The following is a 19,732-nucleotide window of genomic DNA, read 5'->3' on the forward strand; positions in this document are numbered from 1 at the left end:
ACAATGCATAGCGAGATATTATAATATTGTGAAAAACATGGCAAAGATTAGTTCCAATTTTGAGGGAAAAAAGCAATTTAATTTTGGATGATTTTGAATGAAATTAATTCAACAAAATTTGATGAAATCAAATAAATCTCAAATTTTTGTTCCGTTGGAGAAAATCTGATCAAGGTTTCGGATACCAAAATCTCATGAGATATTGCAAATAGGGATAGGCAAAGATTAGCCGAACACTGAACCAAAGTAGTGATCTAATACGTTTTAAGTGTTTATTTTTGGTTGCTTGGTTTCTTGTCTGGTTGGTCTACAATATCTTCGAAACAGAATGGGCTGAAAAACTGAGTTACCCACTATTCCTAAGATTATTCTAAGCACTCCCTCTCATTCTCTCGCATCTTGATTGGTTAGTGGCGCATGGAGCGACCTCAAACAATTGTACTCATCCACTTCTTTAATGTTCATCCATCTTGGGAGACAGGATGGGCTAAAAAACTAAGTTGCCCACTTGTCCTAAGATTATTCTAATCACTCCCTCTCATTCTCTCTTGTCTTGATTGGTTAGTGGCGCATGGAGCGACCTCAAACAATTGTGCTCATCCATTTCTTTAACGTTCATCTATCTTGGGAGGCAAGCGTGCCTTAGTCGTGCCAATTTTTGTGATTTTTGCATACAGTTGGTATGAATGGAAGGAAGGGCTTTGCGGATCAACTTTTCCCAACAATATGGCAATTCAAGAATGTAAAATGTGCTCCAAAACAAAATATTTCAGGGCATCATATCAGTATTGTCAAAATGATATGTTTAAACAAGATTTTCTGAAAGGCAAGAATGCATTCCTGAAATGCTAGCTGAAATTAAGCAGGCGGCAATCAATTAGAATATGCTATCCTACATATTTCAGGTTATATCCATGTATGGTAAGCTCTCAATCACTGTCCTGCTCAGATGAATGGTAGCTACGTCCATCTCTGCCCACTGATGATCCTCACCAATGAAGATAAGAAAAAATCTCAAAAACAGCAATTAATCTGTGCGGTAATGTTTACACGAAATGATACATTGGTACTTAACAGAGAGATCGAGAACTAATTAATGACATGACATGAACACATGAGACATCTGTAGAGAACCAACAGTGCACACAGAATTGCATGAACAAACTAACGAGACGGGTGTACTGAGCGCCACTACTCGCATGAGCAACTTTTGTCGTGTGAACTATGAACTATTTATAGGCTGAGCATCAGGATAGTATTGCTTAGTATACCACATGATGGAGAGCTAGAGATGGAATGGCACACATTATGCCTAAATAGCGGCTGGAGCTGGATACCAGCAGGATAAGGAATCAAGGAAACAGATATCTGTCAAAGCATCCCTAACCCTAAGCCATGGCAATTGATGCAGAGAGAATCAAGGAACAGATATCTAATCGTAGCATCCCTAACCCTAAGCCATGGAAAATGATGCAGAGAGATGGAACTAATGGCATACTCCATGATGTCTAGATAGCTGCTTGGGAAGCATCAGGTTGAGAAGCTACTCGAGAAGTTGGACATTGGCACTCTGGGTCAAGTTGTGTGTACTCTATTTCACTATTAATTTGTTTTTTCTACTTTTTCTTTCATCCTTATGTGTGTACTGGATCTTTTGATTGATGCCATGACTTGCTTTTCCAAGATAATGGTTAAACTTTCTCTTATTATAATATTATATATGGGTACCGACAACAAAGAAGACACTGAAATCATATATCAACTTCAATATTATTGCTATAACCAAGAGAGGTTCCCCAGAAACACATCTACCACTGCACACACGCAAAGAACAGATGGACATTGATTTCAGATTCAGAAAGAAACAAGAACAAACTGACACGGGATGACTCAAGCAAATTAGCTGTAGTTTGCAACCTACTGTGTGATAAAAACCACAAAACAAGAGCTGAACCAATGCATTTTCATGGGATAATTAGGTTCCAAACAGTAGCCAGAGGATTACGAGGCTAACATCAGTAGAAAGTTTAACATACAACTCCAGATTAGAGCCATCATAACCATCAACAGTACGAGTGAGTCAGTGACAGAGTTATGCTGATTATCTAATGTGAGAAACTGAGAAGAGATCCTGGTAGGGAAAAGCAAAGGCTAGTAAGTTCAAACCAATATGATCTTCCTAGAAACTGATTTTCCTACCATTACTCTCACTACCAGCAGAACACCAAAGTTTGCAGCCTTACGAGCCATTAAAAATTACACACCGTCCCACAAAGGAGATGGCTTACTATCATTACTAGTCAGGAATTCAGGATGTTACCCAGCAAAAAAAGAAAGGAATTCAGCATGTTATAGGGCAGTCAATTCCGAAGAACTCGTATAATAGTGCACCTGATACTAGGTACTGGATTTAGCATGAAAATTCTCAAATATGCTTTATATATCCATCGACCATGTAAAAATTTCCAGATTGGCAGTTGACAGATGTTATCTGGCATTCTTCTAAAAGAACTATAATCCATATTGATTGAAACAAGAAATGGGATCAGCATGAGTAACAAAATAGACCAAACCGGCTTCAACATCTGCATTCAAAGGGATCAGTAAAAGACAAATCTTGGACATGCTCAATATCTATAGGACATTCAGGATCTGCATGATGGTGGCATCTATCAGTGGTAAACTTGAAACGCGCACATCTCGAAGCCCTTTTGTCGAGCTGAAGCATCTTATGTTGTTTTGCAACAAACCCATCATAGTAATCTTCAGACTTTACCACAAATTTCATAGACTCTAGCACTTTACCATTAAGTACAAAGAACTGGGCAAAGTCGATTTGTGGCTTGGTTCCCCGGTAATTTTCCAACTCCACTGTCTTCAGACGGATATCAAGGATTTTGATAAGAGTCTGGTATTCACAACGCCAATAATTATTTCCAGCAGATAGACAACACTGAAGAAAGACAGAGAACAAAACTTAAACACTTTTTTTAGGAGCAACAACAAATCGATTATGAGTACATTAAACTCTCAGTGAAAAATAATTTACCTTCAAGTACAATTTCTCCAAGCATGGAAAGCATCTCATCAAGTCAATCACCTTAGCCAGATTAAGAACAAACATATTGATTGCTAAAATCCTCATAGTGCGCACGGCCTCTGTCAACCTAACAACACTCACTCCCTTCATAAAACATGTGACATAACATTACTAAAGGCCATCCATCCATAAGTTGAGATAGATATGAAATTGACCTACAAAGTTACCTTGACAACAGTTGTAGTGCCAAACATGATCCTTGGGCCAAACCATCGATCTGTAAGGCAACCAATAGTCTCCAGCTTCGGCGCGGAAATTACCGATAATCGCAGGTTATTGTGCACTGCAAGATCGAGCAACTTCTCGAGAAGAGGGGCATCCTCGACGATGATTTCCTCCAGCTGCGTCTGCCGCGGCAGCGCTGCTATCCGACGACGCGCAACCAACACACCCAAGCTTCTAAGGCTAGGCGAGTTGATCCGAACGCGACGGAAGCCGACGCTGCGAGCCAGCAGCAAGCACTCCAGCAGCGGGCAGCGGGCGATCATGGCGTGCAGCGAGGCCTCCGTGATTGTGACGTCCTCGAGCCCGAGATGCTTGAGCCGCAGGAAGCGAAGCTCATGGACGGTGGTGTGCTGGAGCTCGCACCTGCTGATGGTGGCGATGTGGAGGGTATAAGAGAATCGGAAGAGGGATACCGGTGGAGGAGGAGGCGGCGATGGTGGCGGCGGCGCACCGCCGCGGTTGCTGAGGAACTCGAGCTCCTGAAGGTTGTCGACGGCGGCGGATCGGAGCCAGGTATCCACGGTGTCGCGGCTGCTGTCGGCGGGGACGCAGAGGCAGCGGCATGGGCCCGGGTGGGCGGAGAGGACGGCGGAGATGACGCCGGCGACGGCGACGGCGAGGGCGTTCCCCTTGTTGTGGCGGCGGAGGGGGAGGCTACGGTAGTCGAGGCGGAGCGGCGTGGAGCGCCAGAGATGGCGCCACCGCTTGGCGAGGACCTGCGTGGTGCAGGCTTCCCTGGTGGGGAGGCGGGCGATGATGTCGCGGAGGATGTCGTCCGGGAGGTCCCCGATGAGGTCGCCGGCGGCGGCCTCCTCATCACCATCATCTTCTTCCTCCTCCGCCTCCGTCCTCCTCCTCTTCGGGCTGCCTCCTCCTTCCTTTTCTGGCGGGTTAACTTCTCCATGGCTCTCGTGCGCGACCAATACGGATTTCTTGACATGGCCCATGGCCGGCGCGTCGCGTGGCGGCAGCCGGCGGCGTGGGATGCGGCGGCGAGGATGAGGGAAGGAGGCGAGGGGGGAAGACGGGGAGATCCGTGAGGCCCAAGAAAACAGCTTCGTCTTGTTCGTTGTTCCACGTTCGAATGGGCCAAGCGCCGCTAAATGGGCCAGTCTTAGAGATTCTATTAACCCAGTTATCTTTTGGATTCTTTTTTATTTACTAAAAAAAAATATCCATGCGTTGCAATGGGTGGAGATTATTTTAATTTTATTATTGTTACTAGAAAAATGCCCATGCGTTGTAACGGATGAAGTCTATTTTAATCTTATTATTGTTATATGGTTTAGTTAAGATGAAATTCACTGTGTGAGTTCGCTTGGATATATATATTTTTTGAAATTCATGAGTTGCAGTTAGAAGTCTAATTGTCTTAGCATGCGAGTTTTTTTAAACAGATTTCTTATATGATTCCTTCTGTATTATCAAAAGTGAACGATCTTAAAAACCAACTCAAATACGGATGTGTATTTCTAAAAGCAAACGAACTTAAAAACCGACTCATACACGGACGATGTATCAAAATACCAGCAAAAACATCCTCAATTTTTATAATAGTAGAGATATGATTTAGTTAAGGTGAAATTCACTGTATTTAATTCGCTTGGATATATATTTTATTAGAAAATCATAAGCTACAATTAGGAGTCCGATCATCTCAAGTTAGCATACGAATTTTTATAAGAGATTTCTTATAGATTCATTCTGTATTTCCAAAAGCGAACTATCTTAAAAACTAAGTCAAATACATATTTGTATTTCCTAAAATGAAGAAACTTAAAAACTGACTCGTAAACGGATGGCGTACCAAAGTACCGGCAAAAACATCTTTGAAGTTAACAATCTTTATATCAAAATTGTAGAGCTCAAGGAGATGTTCAACTTTGAAGTTAACAAGTTTTCCATTTAAAATTGTTTAGGAATCAAAACGTTGCTTACAAAATCGCCAAACTATTTTAACAAAATCTCATGCTTCAATTTCAAACAACATCGGACTTAGAACGAAGATAACAGTTGTTAACGCACGTGTCTCTCTAAATATGTACTTCCGCCATCTATAAGTTATAGTAGTCATGCCATGTAGATTTTAAAAGAAGATGCTAATAACATGACCAAAAATCGTTATATTGTTATACATTATGAAACTATTAGTTTGACATTTGGTTCATATCAAACTATTGTTTGGGTCTATATTTATGCTATGTGCTCAATGGACAGCGACTAGCTAGCGTGTGCCTTATGTAACGAATAGAAAAATCAAGATTAAAATCTTAAGTACATAAGCCAAATAAAAAATGAATGAAATGGACCTAAGGGGACATCCAAAATCACGACATGCAGAAATTATATTTTTCTTGTACTCTATATAATGTAATTGCGGGAATATGCTCTATTTTCTATGGATTGTACTTCTAAGAGATGATGGTACATCTGAATAATGAAAAGCGATGTTATTATTTTCTTTATGATGTAGTGTTGTATTGTGTTTTATTTATAAATTTCATTTGAGGTCATATATCAATAAGGTTGTGTTCATTTATTGAGGTTCCCAACGACCACCACATCGTTTCTGCGCGCATGCTTCCCGGACTATTAAATGGGGTATTTTTAAAAAAAAATCTATATAGAAGTTGCTTAGAAAATCATATTAAATCATTTTTAATTTTGTTTAGCTAATACTTAATTAATCATATGTTAATTGGTCGTTTCGTTTTGAATCATGAGGGAGGAATTTCTTTTGGAGAACACAGCCTAAATATATCGGGGAAAAAAAGATGGAAGCCAAACAGATAGAGAGGAAGATATTAGGAAGAAAAAATTGAAAGGTGAGTCGAGGTGCACATATCATAGAAAATAATTTTTTGCTAACATAAAATTTTAAAAGTAATTAAAGACAATGGAATTGCAATGTAGCGTATAGCACGAGCATATTATATTTTAAATCCTCCACTGTATAGTTACTTCTAATACTAAAAGAGTTACTTCTACGATTTGAATAAATTGCATTTAAATATTTGAATATATTTAATATGAAACTCTTTTTGTTATATATTTTGAGTGGAGTATGGCAGTTCAAACAGATATTAAAAATTATACATGTTCTAAAAGATATAAATTGTCAAATGTTTCAATAAAAAATAGAATAGTGTAACCCCCTCATAGCTAATGTTTGATGTTTGGCCTCTGTCCTAATCCTATCTTACTTAATCCTATCTTACTGTAAAGTTATAACCCACTAATTCTAAAGCTCAGCATGCAAACATACCACCTCATTATCCACTAGCAATAATTACATAAAAAATTATACAAGCGTGCAACATCGTCTATAATTGATTGAATTCTACAAATTAACATCCAATCATCTTCCTTCACAATATTTTCACAGTATTTTCAACATATACATATCCGTTATTTTTATAATAATTAACGTATATTCATCCATATAATCAAAGTTCAGGATATCATATTTCATCTACAATCTCATACATAGTATATTAAATTTATTTCTCTTTCTTAATATAGTTTGACAAACCAGTTTTATTTATTGTTAATAACTAATATAATTTTTTACTTTTAACTAAATTTTTTTAAAAAGTTAAAAGTTACTTTAATTTCAGCAAAGCACAGGGAATCATAAATATGTGTGGCCGTACCGCACGCTGTAAAAATACTCTTGCACCAGCATCGCATCCGAAACCGATCGAACGGAGAAAAACGGCATCATATGCGTCTAGACTAAACAGTGCACTAATTAGATTTTACCTTTTAAAATCTTGTGAAAATTTTTTGTCTACATCCATGGGTCGCATGGATATTTGTTAATCCTCTATCTATCTGTACCTTGTACCGTACAATTAACTGTATTGGAGTATAATTATTCCTGTATATGCAATAGCAATTTCCTCCTAATCTCAACCTTCAGCCACAAAACACCAGGTGCTAACGCCGTCTATTCCTCCAGCCGGCAACAAATTCCAGCAGCCAACAGTATCGGACGAGGCCAAGAACCATGATCAGAAGAGGCTACAAGCCTAATTCTGAGTCAAAACCAAAGCACAAATCCTTGCAGCAATCTACGTTTGTACCAGACTGAAAGTCTCAAAAACACAGGTAAATGTAACAACCACTGACCATCATCAGGCGAAGATCACGGCCACTCACCGTTCAAGGGCACAGGAATGATCCCCTCTCCACTCAGTCGTTGCCTACATGTTTTTTTTTTGTTTTTCGTCGCGACCTGAAAGGCCAACTTAGCCCTTAGGATTGATCGCCGAAGTCGCTTCCACCGTCATTTTCGGTGCCGGTGCTCCTGTGGCTCTCGGAAGGCTCCGAGGTGGCCCCGCCAGCGTTCTGGTGATCTGCTCCGCGGTGCATTTCGCCTTGCAGAAGCTGAGGAATGCCATTCACAACGCCAGGCCTCATAACCATCTGACCGCCGAACGAGAGCAGCTGGGCTTGCTGTTGCTGCAGCTGCTGCTCCTGCATCTGCTGGGGCGTTAGAGGGGTCCTGGGGGGGAACATTGGCACCTGCGACATGTATTGCCCCCCTAACCCCGGCGATGCACCATGCGGCACCATCTGTTTGCGGAGATAAAATGAGTATATGCAGAACAAATGATGTTGTGTAGATGTATGGAATATTACGAACCTGGGGACGGCTTATAGTGGTCTGCGGTTGAGTATCAGCAATTGCAGCCAAGTACAAGAGATTCTTCTGAAGCTGCGCTTGATACCTGAAAAATATCATTGGGGATAAAACTACCATCATTAAATGATTTTCTCACCATCTATTCCAGAAGGAAGTCCATAGTCACATTCATATAGGCAAATAGGTTTAGCAATATGAAGAGCATCTTCAGTAAATATATCAAATAAATTCATAACTACATGAAGTGTAAAGGAAAGTAAATTGGATTAATTATCACATATTAACTTATTAAGCCCCGCCTAATAATTCATAAATGGAAACAAGGTGAGCACATATATAAAATAAATTCATTAATACAAGCACTGCAATGGGAACTTGGAAAGTAAATTGGATTAATTATCACATATTACCACCAATACTCCTAAAGAAACACAAATGTGAGGTCGGTAGGTGACTAGTTAGCGACACATTCCATGGGTGCACAGGTGACGTGCATGGTGCATAGGTAATAGCATGCATGCTAATGGCACTAATAGCATACTAAATATTGTTCATGTTATGTTGACAGCAATACTGTTCTTGCCAGTCACAGGGCAAAAGCCAACATGGTTACAATCTAAAGTCAAAGAAAAAAAGAAACGGGTAAGACCAAATAGCTAGGAATCATTTTACACAATTAACTTCATGGAATTAAAATGACAAAATGCATATTGACAGTTCAAAATTGTTAGGTGCTGCACAAAGCATGTATTTCCATGTTCCTAGCAAGATCAAATGTGTTGTTTTCCATTGATGTTTACCAAGGAGAATAATCATCTGCCACATAGAACTAACAGTTAGAGCTATTTCAGAATGTTGCTTTAACTTGAATTTTATTCCGACGGATTATGAAGGGTGATTCGGGCTTTATCATCACGGCATAACATGATAGTTCCCTCCCACTTCCCAGTTGGTTATGGAGATATCAAGTGACACCAGATGAAATAAGATTTCATAAATTTTAACATGATGCTTGCCAGCTTGACACTCAGCCATTGCAAGTGGAAATTCCTAGGTATTTAGCATGCTGGTAATTTGCTTCGTTTGCACCCAAAAAAAAAGCAATTGATCCTTTGGGCAGCAGAAGACACAAGATGCAAATCAAACATGGAATATATTGGCTGAAGAGTGAGGATGTACATATAGTTGCTAATGATGATACATCTTGCATATTCTTTGAAAGATACACGGTCTTCGAATACATGCTTTTATTGCATTGAATATAAAGAACCACTATAGGCAACGCTACATAAACTAGTCATGTGAGAACCAACCAGTTTATATTCGAAATTGTATGCCAATATGTGTTCAGTGTATAGCACTGTAATACTTCGTTCACCGTAGTGCATGGATTGTGTCAAAATCCACACCAGTACACGTCCCGAAGAGTCAGGAGATGAAGGTCTATACTCTATGTAAATCTAAGTAAAATTATCATAAAAAAACCCTGACTTATATAATTAGATACCAAAAAACAGTATTATAGTCAGATAATTAACAATTTAACATATCATCTAAAAGTTTGAAAATAGAAATTTAATCAAACATTATCATTTAAAAAACAGATGTTATCATATTTGCTGTCTACAGTTCATAGAGTGTTCATATGAACTTTGCATATGCCACAATGCCAGGACCCTTCTAGGATTAATTTTGTATAGTGGCTCAAGCCTCAAGATGGTACAAAACAAGAACTCAGCTGCAGTTTATAACTCGTACTGCACAAAAAGCCATACTTGAATGATCCATGTTTTGCTGTTTAGCAATACTGTTTATTCTGTGTTGAACCATCCAAGCATGGTATGCTTTCATCAGTGACAAGAGCTACATAGATCTTCTAAATATTAAACCTAACGGCTGAGAAAGAAACCAGGCCAAAATATCATTGGATATCGCAGCAGTTTTCAGTTGCTTGTTTATTCAATGCATAAACACAAATTTGAAATAACAACAGCAGAGTGGCAATTTCATTGTTATATACGGCAGCACAATAAATGAATAATTGTATACAATTAACTAATGGTGAGGGACTGAGTGTAGATAACAAAAAAGGAAGATATTAATGTTAACGAGAAATTATTCAACAATGCAATTACGAGACTACTAAGCAGGATGAATTAATATTAACACACAAAAAGGATCATGTCATAACGTAAAATCTCATAAAAGACCGTTTACATACTGAGCACATTCTGCCAACTTTCCCAGATTCTGATTTTCCAAAATAGCCAAAATAAGCTGCTTGTTTTCATCCAGATACTGCAAAAATGAATTAAGACTGTAAGGGAAAATGGTTATTTACAACAATGAAACCACAGAATCAGTAAATGCAAATGGGCGAACCATGTGAAATATATAAGGAACAAGATAGTAATTTTAGAAATGCACTATTACAATTTATGCAGTTTGCAGGAAACATAAGGATTAAAGTCAGCACAAGAGATTATTTAGTCATCTGAAAGTCAAGTTACAATGCTAGTAGGTGCAGGGCATTAATCCAAGTATAATAAGGAAAATATCATTCAGACAAGTATGCAAAGTGAAAATGTATGCCAGAATATGACCTGTATAAGCATGAGCACCCTAATAATATGGATTGCAAAGTAAAGTGGTTCAAAAAACGGCCCCAAGCTGCTATTTTATTCATCTTAGCAGAGAGACATTAGTGCGCTATTTTTAGCTTATTCTAGTACAAGAGAGCAAACCATGACCCAATTTAAGCAGAATATGCATCACCAGCCTTAAGAAGAAAAAAGCATGCATGTCTGAATCTAGTGGGAGCACACAATACAAATCTGCCATTTAGACATGAAGACATGAACTGCTAGGTGATCACAGCTATTAGCTCCAAAAGAAAAGAGCAACGCCTGAAAGATTGGAAAATTAACAAACGAGACAGAAATCAACTAACAAAGCGATGAGTTTTTTCTTTAAGAATTTAAGTGAAAGTTGATATTGTTGAAAGTCAGTTAACATAACTTTTTTTTCTCCGTTGTAAGTTTTAAACTACATCTAAAGCCCACAAGGACTGGAGTATACCTGTACTTCAACAAATCCCAATAAACCCAGTCATCCACGAACAGAAACATAACTAAAATCTGCTATAGAATAGCATACTCTACAAAAGAACAGGACAATCGCACTAAGACAAAGAAATGGTTCCATACAAGTGCCAAGTTGATATTAATGCAGGAAAATGTTTCAGGCATAGAATAATACTTTATAGACAATGACTGATGACTGTCATGATGTGAATACTAAAGAACACATAAAAAAACATAAGTTCAGTTCCGGCTGGAGTGGTCATGGATGATGGATAGTTCCATGTCGAGTAGAAATATTGCAATCAATAAACATAAGCTACACAAGCAAAGATTCAAGCCCAATCTAGTCAAAAGTTGTACTCCAGGTGTTCATAACTTAGTTTTTTTTTATCACAAATGATACATCTTCTCCAATAAACCGAGAACAAGTCAGCATATCTCCTATCAAACCAACATCATCACCATATAATTACAGATCACTCTACCGCCCGGATAACCCAAACGAGTCGTTCTTTATCGAGTCAGATGACGAGCACGCCAACCATGCGGTGCTCACAACACCAACTTCAACCAATGCCCGTCAAATACTCTTCAAATCACATCAACTAAGTTGAAACTAATCAAAAAAGCCAGAATCTTTACCAATCCAATATCCCTAAGACCCTAACCCACCCCTAATCGAATCGAACGCTGGCAAACCTAGCACCATTCGAGGAGGCCGGGCAAAAATAAAAAAAGAGATCAAATCTTTTGCCCCCCAAAAAAACCCTCCCAAGAAGCGAGGGCGGCGCACCCGAACCGGGGCCAAGAACCGGAAGAGAAAAGGGGGGGGGGGGGGGGGGGGTGGGCCCAAAGGAGGCACCTTTTGGATCTGCTCGGTGGTGATTCCGGCCGTCGGCGGCGCCTGCGCGGGCATCGGCATCGGCTGCTGCTGCATCGCGTGCGGCTGCGGCGGCTCACGCTTCCACTTCTTCTCCCCCTCTCTGTGGTTTATGGCGTTGGAGAGGAGGAGGAGAGGGGTTTGGACTTTGGAGGGTTTGGGAACAGCAATGGAGCGAACATTCGCTCCCTAGTAATCTCGCGAATGGATCTGGAAGGAGAGGGGTTTGAAGGCTTTCCCTTTTCATCTCCTCCTAGGATTAGGTGCAATTACTAGTATACCCCTCTTGCTCAAAAGATTTTAATAATTACTACTACTCCGTCTCGAAAGGAATCCAATCCTAACAACGAATCTGTGTCTAGATTCGTTGCTAGGATTAAGTTTTTTTTAAGGACGAAGAGGGTATATTATTGATTGATTAATTACGCGTGCAAACCTCTAGCACACAAGTAGACGGAAGTGAGCAATAAATCATATGTGTCCTCGTTAAATTTGTATTGGGCAATATTTTCGTTAATTCGTATTGAAAACGTACATGTGTGTTAATTGTAGTTCTAGTGTGCGAAGGCGTGCATTTATGACTTCAATGCAATGTATTTAGTGCTTTTACTCTCTTGCTCTAAAGTTGGAGTAGGAAAAATTGAAAAAGAACGTGTTTGCTTTCATCTCAATATGTTGTTATTGAGTTCTAATTTCAATCCAATACTATCTCCGTTCTGTTACATATTGTAATTCTTAGGTGTTTTAGTTATGTTCTGAGTCAAAAAAAAATTTCTAGTTTTGACCAACTTTATAGAAAAATATATTAATATCCAGCGCTATCGTTGCCAAGACATAGCATCTTTTTTCCGAACTAACCAGCTATATTAGCAATATGGTCAATTGATTTGTACCCAACACTCCTAATATTTCACTCACCTCGGTTCTGGCAAATCTTGGGGTCGACTTTTGGTTAAATAATCCATGTTGATTCCATGAGCGCTTGAGTGTTGTTTGGTGCACTAAAAACATGAGGTTTGGTTATGGCATGATGATTTTTAAATTTGTTACATGTGAGTTCTAGATAGTAATAGTCTTTTCTTATAGTGCTTCTCTAGTTGAATAGATTGCTTGGATAAGTCTCACCTAGCGAAAAGATGATGGACCTATTGGAGTGACTATAGTTGATGATCCAAACATAATTGGATGGTGGTTCAAACGGAATATTTGTATCCTGGTTTGTCCTTGACCAAGAGCCATAACCATTATGTTAAGGCAAATTTTGTTAATGATGAAAGTTATATAATCTTGTATTCACTTCTATATAAATCATTTCTACCGTTGTTAAGGATAGCACTCTAGTTTGCATTTGGGATTTGCATGATCTTTAGAGTCTATGGACACATCATCATGTTGTTTTAACACGGCTATCAATTATGTCACTAGTTGGTGTAGTCTCTTCTTTTTTCTAAACATCGCAGAGGTTTACATACAAGGTTAATTGAATTTTTCAAACTTCAAGAGTGCAAGTTACAACATAGTAGTCACTCATTATCTTTTAGGAAAATATGGACATAAAGTTCACCGATTACAATTGCGGGTTACACAATAGCACACTTAGATAGCTTTGTAAGTTACATCGTTAGACATAGATATAAAGCTCTCAAGCAATATGTAACCTATATTTGATAAGAGGAGGTAAGAGGAGGATAATAAATTCGACCTTAGATTAAAAAATTGTTGCTAGTAAATTCAATCTCAGACCTCAAAGTTTATTATGTCACATATTTTCAAGTGGAAAAAAGTTGTCAACCATTAAAAAAATAGAGTAAGGGTAGTAGCTTAATAATACCTTCTCACGGGACCCCTCTCCCACTAAAAACAAAAGTAGTGTAGAACCATGCAACATTCCTCATGGCTTCACACATCAAATGGTTTTATTTTGTGTTGAAATAACCAAATGTTATATGGATAAGCAAATTCCAGTGGGACTACCAAGTGTGCTACATGCTCATGTAATTTAACTCGGGTAACATAAACTCTCTCTCAGTCGCGCTTTGTGCAAGCGCTAGCATAACTATATATATGAGTGGGCGATTGATCTTAACAATTACATGGGTGGATCCGTGAGAATACTCCCTTTGTCATCAAATATAAGGATTTTTAGGCTTTTAAACAAATATTAAGGTTGAGTAAAAAAGACTTATATTACTCATTTAGCGAGGGATGGTTGGAGTTGAGACGGTAGTTGAGAGTAGGATGAAAATAAATTTTAATGAGAGGTTAGATTCATGGGGGCAAATAGTACTTTATGAATCCTTGGATAAATTTCAAACACTTGGTATCCTACAGTGTAATTTGAAAACATATGAAATCGCACGTAAACATAGATATATTTTTAAACTCAATATTGAGTCAAGCATATGTAGGACCCAACATCATGTTAATCTTGCCACAAACTGCTTGATTATGGATAATCATAGAGGTTAATAAATACCATATGAATTCAAGGTTGAGGCTTCATTTATTTATTTTTCTTTATTTGATCAGCTGATTAATTAACCAAATATAGTGTTAAAAAATTAGAACAAAGGTGTTCTAGAAGCTTCTTGATTGCTCCAAATGGATTCCACTCTCATAGATCATGAGCCTCTTGATTGGTACAATAGTATATGATCAAAGATGTTTTTTTTACCAGTTACATCCAATGGTCCTTGATATTTTAGATGATGTGGCTCATTCTCCATTGAGATAGCTTGCTGCTTTCACCTATTAAGATTGGTGAAAGTGTGCTATCATAATCTAAAAACAATGCAACTATCTTTCTATGCATGTTGGTTGTGATTTCTCTGAATGATACCAAAGCTGAAGGGTATTCAACATACAATAAAAGGGAATATTTTTAATATAAATGATATGTAAGTCAAGGAATGAATTTCATTTTAAAATGTTTCATTTTATATTCAAATTATCTACCAAACATTTTACAAGACCATATAAGATATATCTTGTGCTTTTGCCATTTATATTGAGCTCCACCTTGCTAGTAATAAATTACTATACCTATTGTTTTTCTATTTAACATGACATGAATGAATGAACAAATAGCCACATTAAAATAACATTATGTTAACAGGGGCATGTGCTCCCATTCTTTTCTCTCCATTAAATATTATTGGGTCATAAGGGGCAATATGCCCCCTCTAATTGGGCCAATAGCAATATGTAACGACTTATCTCGATCCCAAGAGTGAGAAGAAGGAACTCCTTAGCAATATGACGAGGATGTAGACTATCTGACAAGATAGATTTTACAATTTTTATGGAGGTGTTAACTTCTTGTCTTTAATTAATTTGATTTATTTATCTGGGAATATCTTAGGAAAATCATTTTAGAAACTAGAGGGAAAAAGTATGTCTCTATCAATAATTTACGAATGTATTAAAAATTGCAACGGAATTGCATCTAAAATGTCTATGAACTACAAATATTTATGTCAATTTGCAAAGTGTCTCTAGGAAATGCATATGAATTGAACTAATTTTTTTGAGAGCCATTTTGATTATTTGAAATATATATCTATCAAAAATTTCTAAATATTATAGTTGTTGTAGTGTAAATTCAAAAATTATAAAAACAATATGAAAACTATAAATGTTATCTTATCCGAAAATGTTGCAAGAAATACACACAATTTTTTCTAAACTTTCAGAGTCAACCCTTCATGCCATAATCTCTATCACGTGACTCCCAACGTATTAGAGTTCATTTAGTTGCACAAACTCAAAACACCTCAATAGGAAGGACCAAACATGTAAAATCATTCAACCAAATATAATAGCATTTGAGTATAATCGATAATTCATACCTTATTATGGTATCTCCTAGTTATTATTGTAGTTGGAAATAATTTCATAGCATCCCTCACGGCCTCATGCATCTACGGCCTCATGCATCTAATAGATGAAAATTGAGAATAAACAAGTGTTACATGCACCAACACTCATTTGATTTATCTCAGGGGACATGAATGGTATATCCAGATTATTTTATGATTAGCGAAAATGTATCAAATATAAGAGCAATCTTTTTGCTTTGAGCATTGAATTTTATTTCATCAAATGAAGACAAAATAGAAGAACATTGGGCCGATCATAAACAAAAATATGAAAAAATTTATAAATAATTTTATTGCACAACTAAAAGCTAAGGATTTAAGATATGAAATCTACAACTGTTGGAACATAGTAATAAATTATGACAAGATTACCGTGCAAAATAATATGCATAGGCTTATACCACTTTTTCTAGACGACTAACCATAATACTGCGTTAAAAGGGGCATGTGCCCCCCTCTTTCGGATACTAGTAGCATTATATTAAAAGTGGTTAACTTATGCCTATAGATGATTAAGGGTGTGTTTGGTTGGGCTGTGGCTTTTGCAAAAGCAGCTGTGGGCTGTGACATTTTGAAAAGTAGCTAAATTAGCTGTGAGAAAGCCAAAAGCTCATTTGGTTACACAGGTGGCTTTTGGAAAAGCTTCTCCCCTGACGAGTGGACCACACATGTCATGTGGGAAGGCGGCTCGCCGGAGTGGGCAACCGAGGCCAGTCGGGGCTGCTCCTCCTCGTCCGCAAGGAGCGACGCGCTGTTGGGGACCGAGGCGCTGCTCCAAACATCGATCTCCGGCACCGCTCCATGGTCTGCGAGATCGAGGAAGGCTCGTTGTCAGCTTCGTGGCCGGCTCGTCGTTAGCTTCGTGGGCGGCGGTGGTGCCGTATAAGTCCGGCATCATGCCTCGGGGTGTGAGGTCGAGGAAGGCGGAGGAGAGGCACAGGGAGTGGTAGTACGGCGACGGTGAGGCGCACAACGATGTCATGCAGGGAGGCAGCGCCAGCTGCCTTGTCGCCACCTTGGCCAGCGCCAGCACCGGTGACACCACCAGCCGGGCGCGGAGGCGGCGTCAGGCGGGGAGGAGGCGGCGCAGCGTCGGGCGTGGTCGGAGAAGGGTGCGGCGTGGGGCGAGGAGGAGGCGCCGCTGGCGTCGGGCGAGGAGGGCGGCACGGCGTCGGGCGGGGAGGGCGGCGATCGGCCGGCCAGAGGGTAGGGGCGGCGCACAAACCTAGATGCGCCGCTCCACCCCTACTGCGGCATGCGTTTGAGAAGCGAGAGGAGACGGGAATAGATTAGCGAACCGTTTTTTTTTTCATAATGGCAGAGGTGGGTAATTTTTTCCACCAAAAGCAGGTGAAAGCAGGGGGTAAAGGTGCTTTTGATTTGTACTAGAACAAAAGTCGGCTTTGGGCAAAAGCAGCTATGGCTTTTGGGCCCTTTGGATGGCAAAAGCAAAAGCAGGTTGAAAAGCCCAACCAAAACACACCCTAAATGGGTCGCCCGGGCCGAGCATGACCAGGCACACGACGGGTCGTTCCATGCCTACCCACATGTTGTGCCAACGGCCTAGGCACGACCCAATAAGACTCTGGTCGTGTCGGCCCGAAGGCATGGCAAGCCCACCGTGCTCCCGCCTTAGAATAAGTTTATTTGGCCACCCTCATCTTTTGGGTCGTGCCTATATGGAAGGAATAAGTCTATTTTAACTCCCTAATCGTTGGACCGTGCTATGCCAAGCCGGCCCACTGTGTCAAGGCAGAGGCCTAGGCACAACCCAATGGTCGAGCCGGGGTGACACGGTCACACGGGCCCGACACCAGTTTGTCGGGCCGTGCTGTGTCTGGACCGGGCCAAAACCCCACTCCGTGGGCTGGGCATTTTGGTCATCTATACATATGCCCTTCATTTGGTGCTAACATGAAAATGAAGCATTTTTTATTTCAATGAAATCATTAGTTTCTTTTGAAATTTTAAACTATACTAGCAAAATTGCCCGTGCGTTGCAACGGGAAAAACTACAGCACAACAAACCCTAGCAAGATAGAAAGCTAATTAACTTTTTTTTAATCTATCAATCACTTTTTAACCAATACTCCATCCGTTTCACAATGTAAGTCATTCTAGCATTTTCCACATTCATATCGATATTAATGAATCTAGACATATATATCTATCTAGATTCATTAACATCAATATGAATATGGGAAATGCTAGAATGACTTACATTGTGAAATGGAGGAGGTACTCAATAACTCATTTTTACCCTTTTTTCTTCTAACAAAAACTTACTAAAAAGTGTAAACGTTTTTTTCCTCACTGACAATGAAGAAAACATGATGAAAGTAACCATATAAATGCATCCATATTCGTTGCTGAAGAGCTACAATTTACATCACAAAAAATACATCTAATATTTGCATGTTCTTTGCAAAAATGATATACCTCCAATAGCACGAGTTTACATCACAGGCACAACTCCTATTTCCAGTTAGCATTTTCTCAGTGCATTGTGCACCAGAAAGACACAGCAAATTTCATAGAAGTAAGTGTTGTGGTCATTAATGGGTGATCGAGCTGCATTGCATAATAGTACGTGCTAGGCGTAACAAAACTCTTGCACCGATAAATCAATATCATAGGTTCGATAGCAGCATCAATTAGGCAAAGCAAATTAAAGGATCCTTGATTAAGAAAATCACTTTGGCCATGTTTAGTTCCAAAGTTTTTTTTTCAAACTTCTAACTTTTTATCACATCAAACATTTTATGCACACAACTTTTTTATCACATCGTACCAATTTCAAGTAAACTTCTAAACTTTAGTGTGAGCTAAACACAGCCAAAGCTAAATGCAGCAGATTCAATGTGATTAGGCAGGGAGTGATTGGTGGAAGAAGTAACATGCTGTGCGACGGGTACTCTATAGGGCTAGCTGGTCCTAGAGGTGTTCGCGTGATGTGTCGAAGCGTGTTAGTGCGGCGGCGGGAATTGATGATGAATCAGATGCCTCTAGGCGTGGCATGACACCACTGGTGAACGCCAACGGCGTGCAGCGGAAAGCAGAAGGGCATAATTAGAGAAAAGGAAATGAAACCAATCGATATGTTTTTTTTCCTTTTTTTTTTTTGTTACGGGTTGCGGCACGGGTGATCGCTGCTAAGGGACCGGGTGTGATGTAACTTAGACCCTGTTTTGTTTGTTTCAGTTTAGGTTTATTATAATCTAGATTATCAGTACTAAGCTAAAATAAACAAATAGCTAATATAATAGATTATTACAATCTATAAGCTAGATTACTATAATATAGTAATCCACTCTAAAGGTGCTTTTTATTATTGGGTTGCTAACACCTAACAACCAGCTAATAATCCAGAGAAACAAACAACTAACAACTTATATAGTAATCTGTCTCAATAATCAATAATCTAGATTACAATAATCTTAAGCTAAAACAAACAGGGCTTTAATTGAAACACGAAGCGGATTAGGATCACGTATCAAATGGATATGAAAAACATCTTTAATTTTTATAATAGTAGAGATATTTGAGAATCTATCCTTACTGTTTTTCACAACCCAAATAAATACTATGTAGAACTTCTTTTTTTTACGTTTTTAAGGGTGATAAGGTCTTTTTTAAAAGAAACTAACGGTCAAGTTGTTCGACTAATGGAATGTGCATTAATAGATTGGAACAAATAGTCAGGGATATATAAGGGATCAAGCAAATCTTAGGAGCATAATGTATCATGTAAAATTTTAGGGACACGTAGGAGTAGGGAATTGACCCGTTTACTTGACCATATTCTTCCGTGACATGGAAATGTGATGTAATGCTGACAATATAGGTTATTTATAGAAATTAGAAAATGGCCTAGAGAAACTCACAGTAAAGTTATCACTTCTTTCATGAAGCATTTTA

The 19,732-nt window shown here is 38.9% G+C and overlaps 2 protein-coding genes across 2 annotated transcripts; both read right to left on the reverse strand.

The window, feature by feature from the left end:
- Positions 1-2,380: 2,380 nt before the first annotated feature.
- LOC107276240 (putative FBD-associated F-box protein At5g56440) lies at positions 2,381-4,361 on the reverse strand. The gene is made up of 3 exons (XM_015763966.3): positions 3,268-4,361; positions 3,050-3,184; positions 2,381-2,953 (listed from the first exon to the last, which is right to left on the reverse strand). Exons 1-3 carry the CDS (start codon positions 4,270-4,272, stop codon positions 2,579-2,581), a joined length of 1,515 nt encoding a protein of 504 aa, XP_015619452.1. The 5' UTR covers positions 4,273-4,361; the 3' UTR covers positions 2,381-2,578.
- Positions 4,362-7,260: 2,899 nt separating this feature from the next.
- On the reverse strand, positions 7,261-12,148 carry LOC4352256 (GRF1-interacting factor 3). Its single transcript, XM_015762843.3, has 4 exons — positions 11,919-12,148; positions 10,195-10,271; positions 7,974-8,058; positions 7,261-7,903 (listed from the first exon to the last, which is right to left on the reverse strand). The coding sequence occupies exons 1-4, from the start codon at positions 11,991-11,993 to the stop codon at positions 7,583-7,585; spliced, it is 558 nt and encodes a 185-aa protein (XP_015618329.1). The 5' UTR covers positions 11,994-12,148; the 3' UTR covers positions 7,261-7,582.
- Between the last annotated feature and the right edge of the window lie 7,584 nt (positions 12,149-19,732).

The sequence above is a fragment of the Oryza sativa genome, chromosome 12, assembly GCF_034140825.1.
Source record: "Oryza sativa Japonica Group chromosome 12, ASM3414082v1".
In the NCBI taxonomy this organism is placed as follows: Eukaryota; Viridiplantae; Streptophyta; class Magnoliopsida; order Poales; family Poaceae; genus Oryza; species Oryza sativa.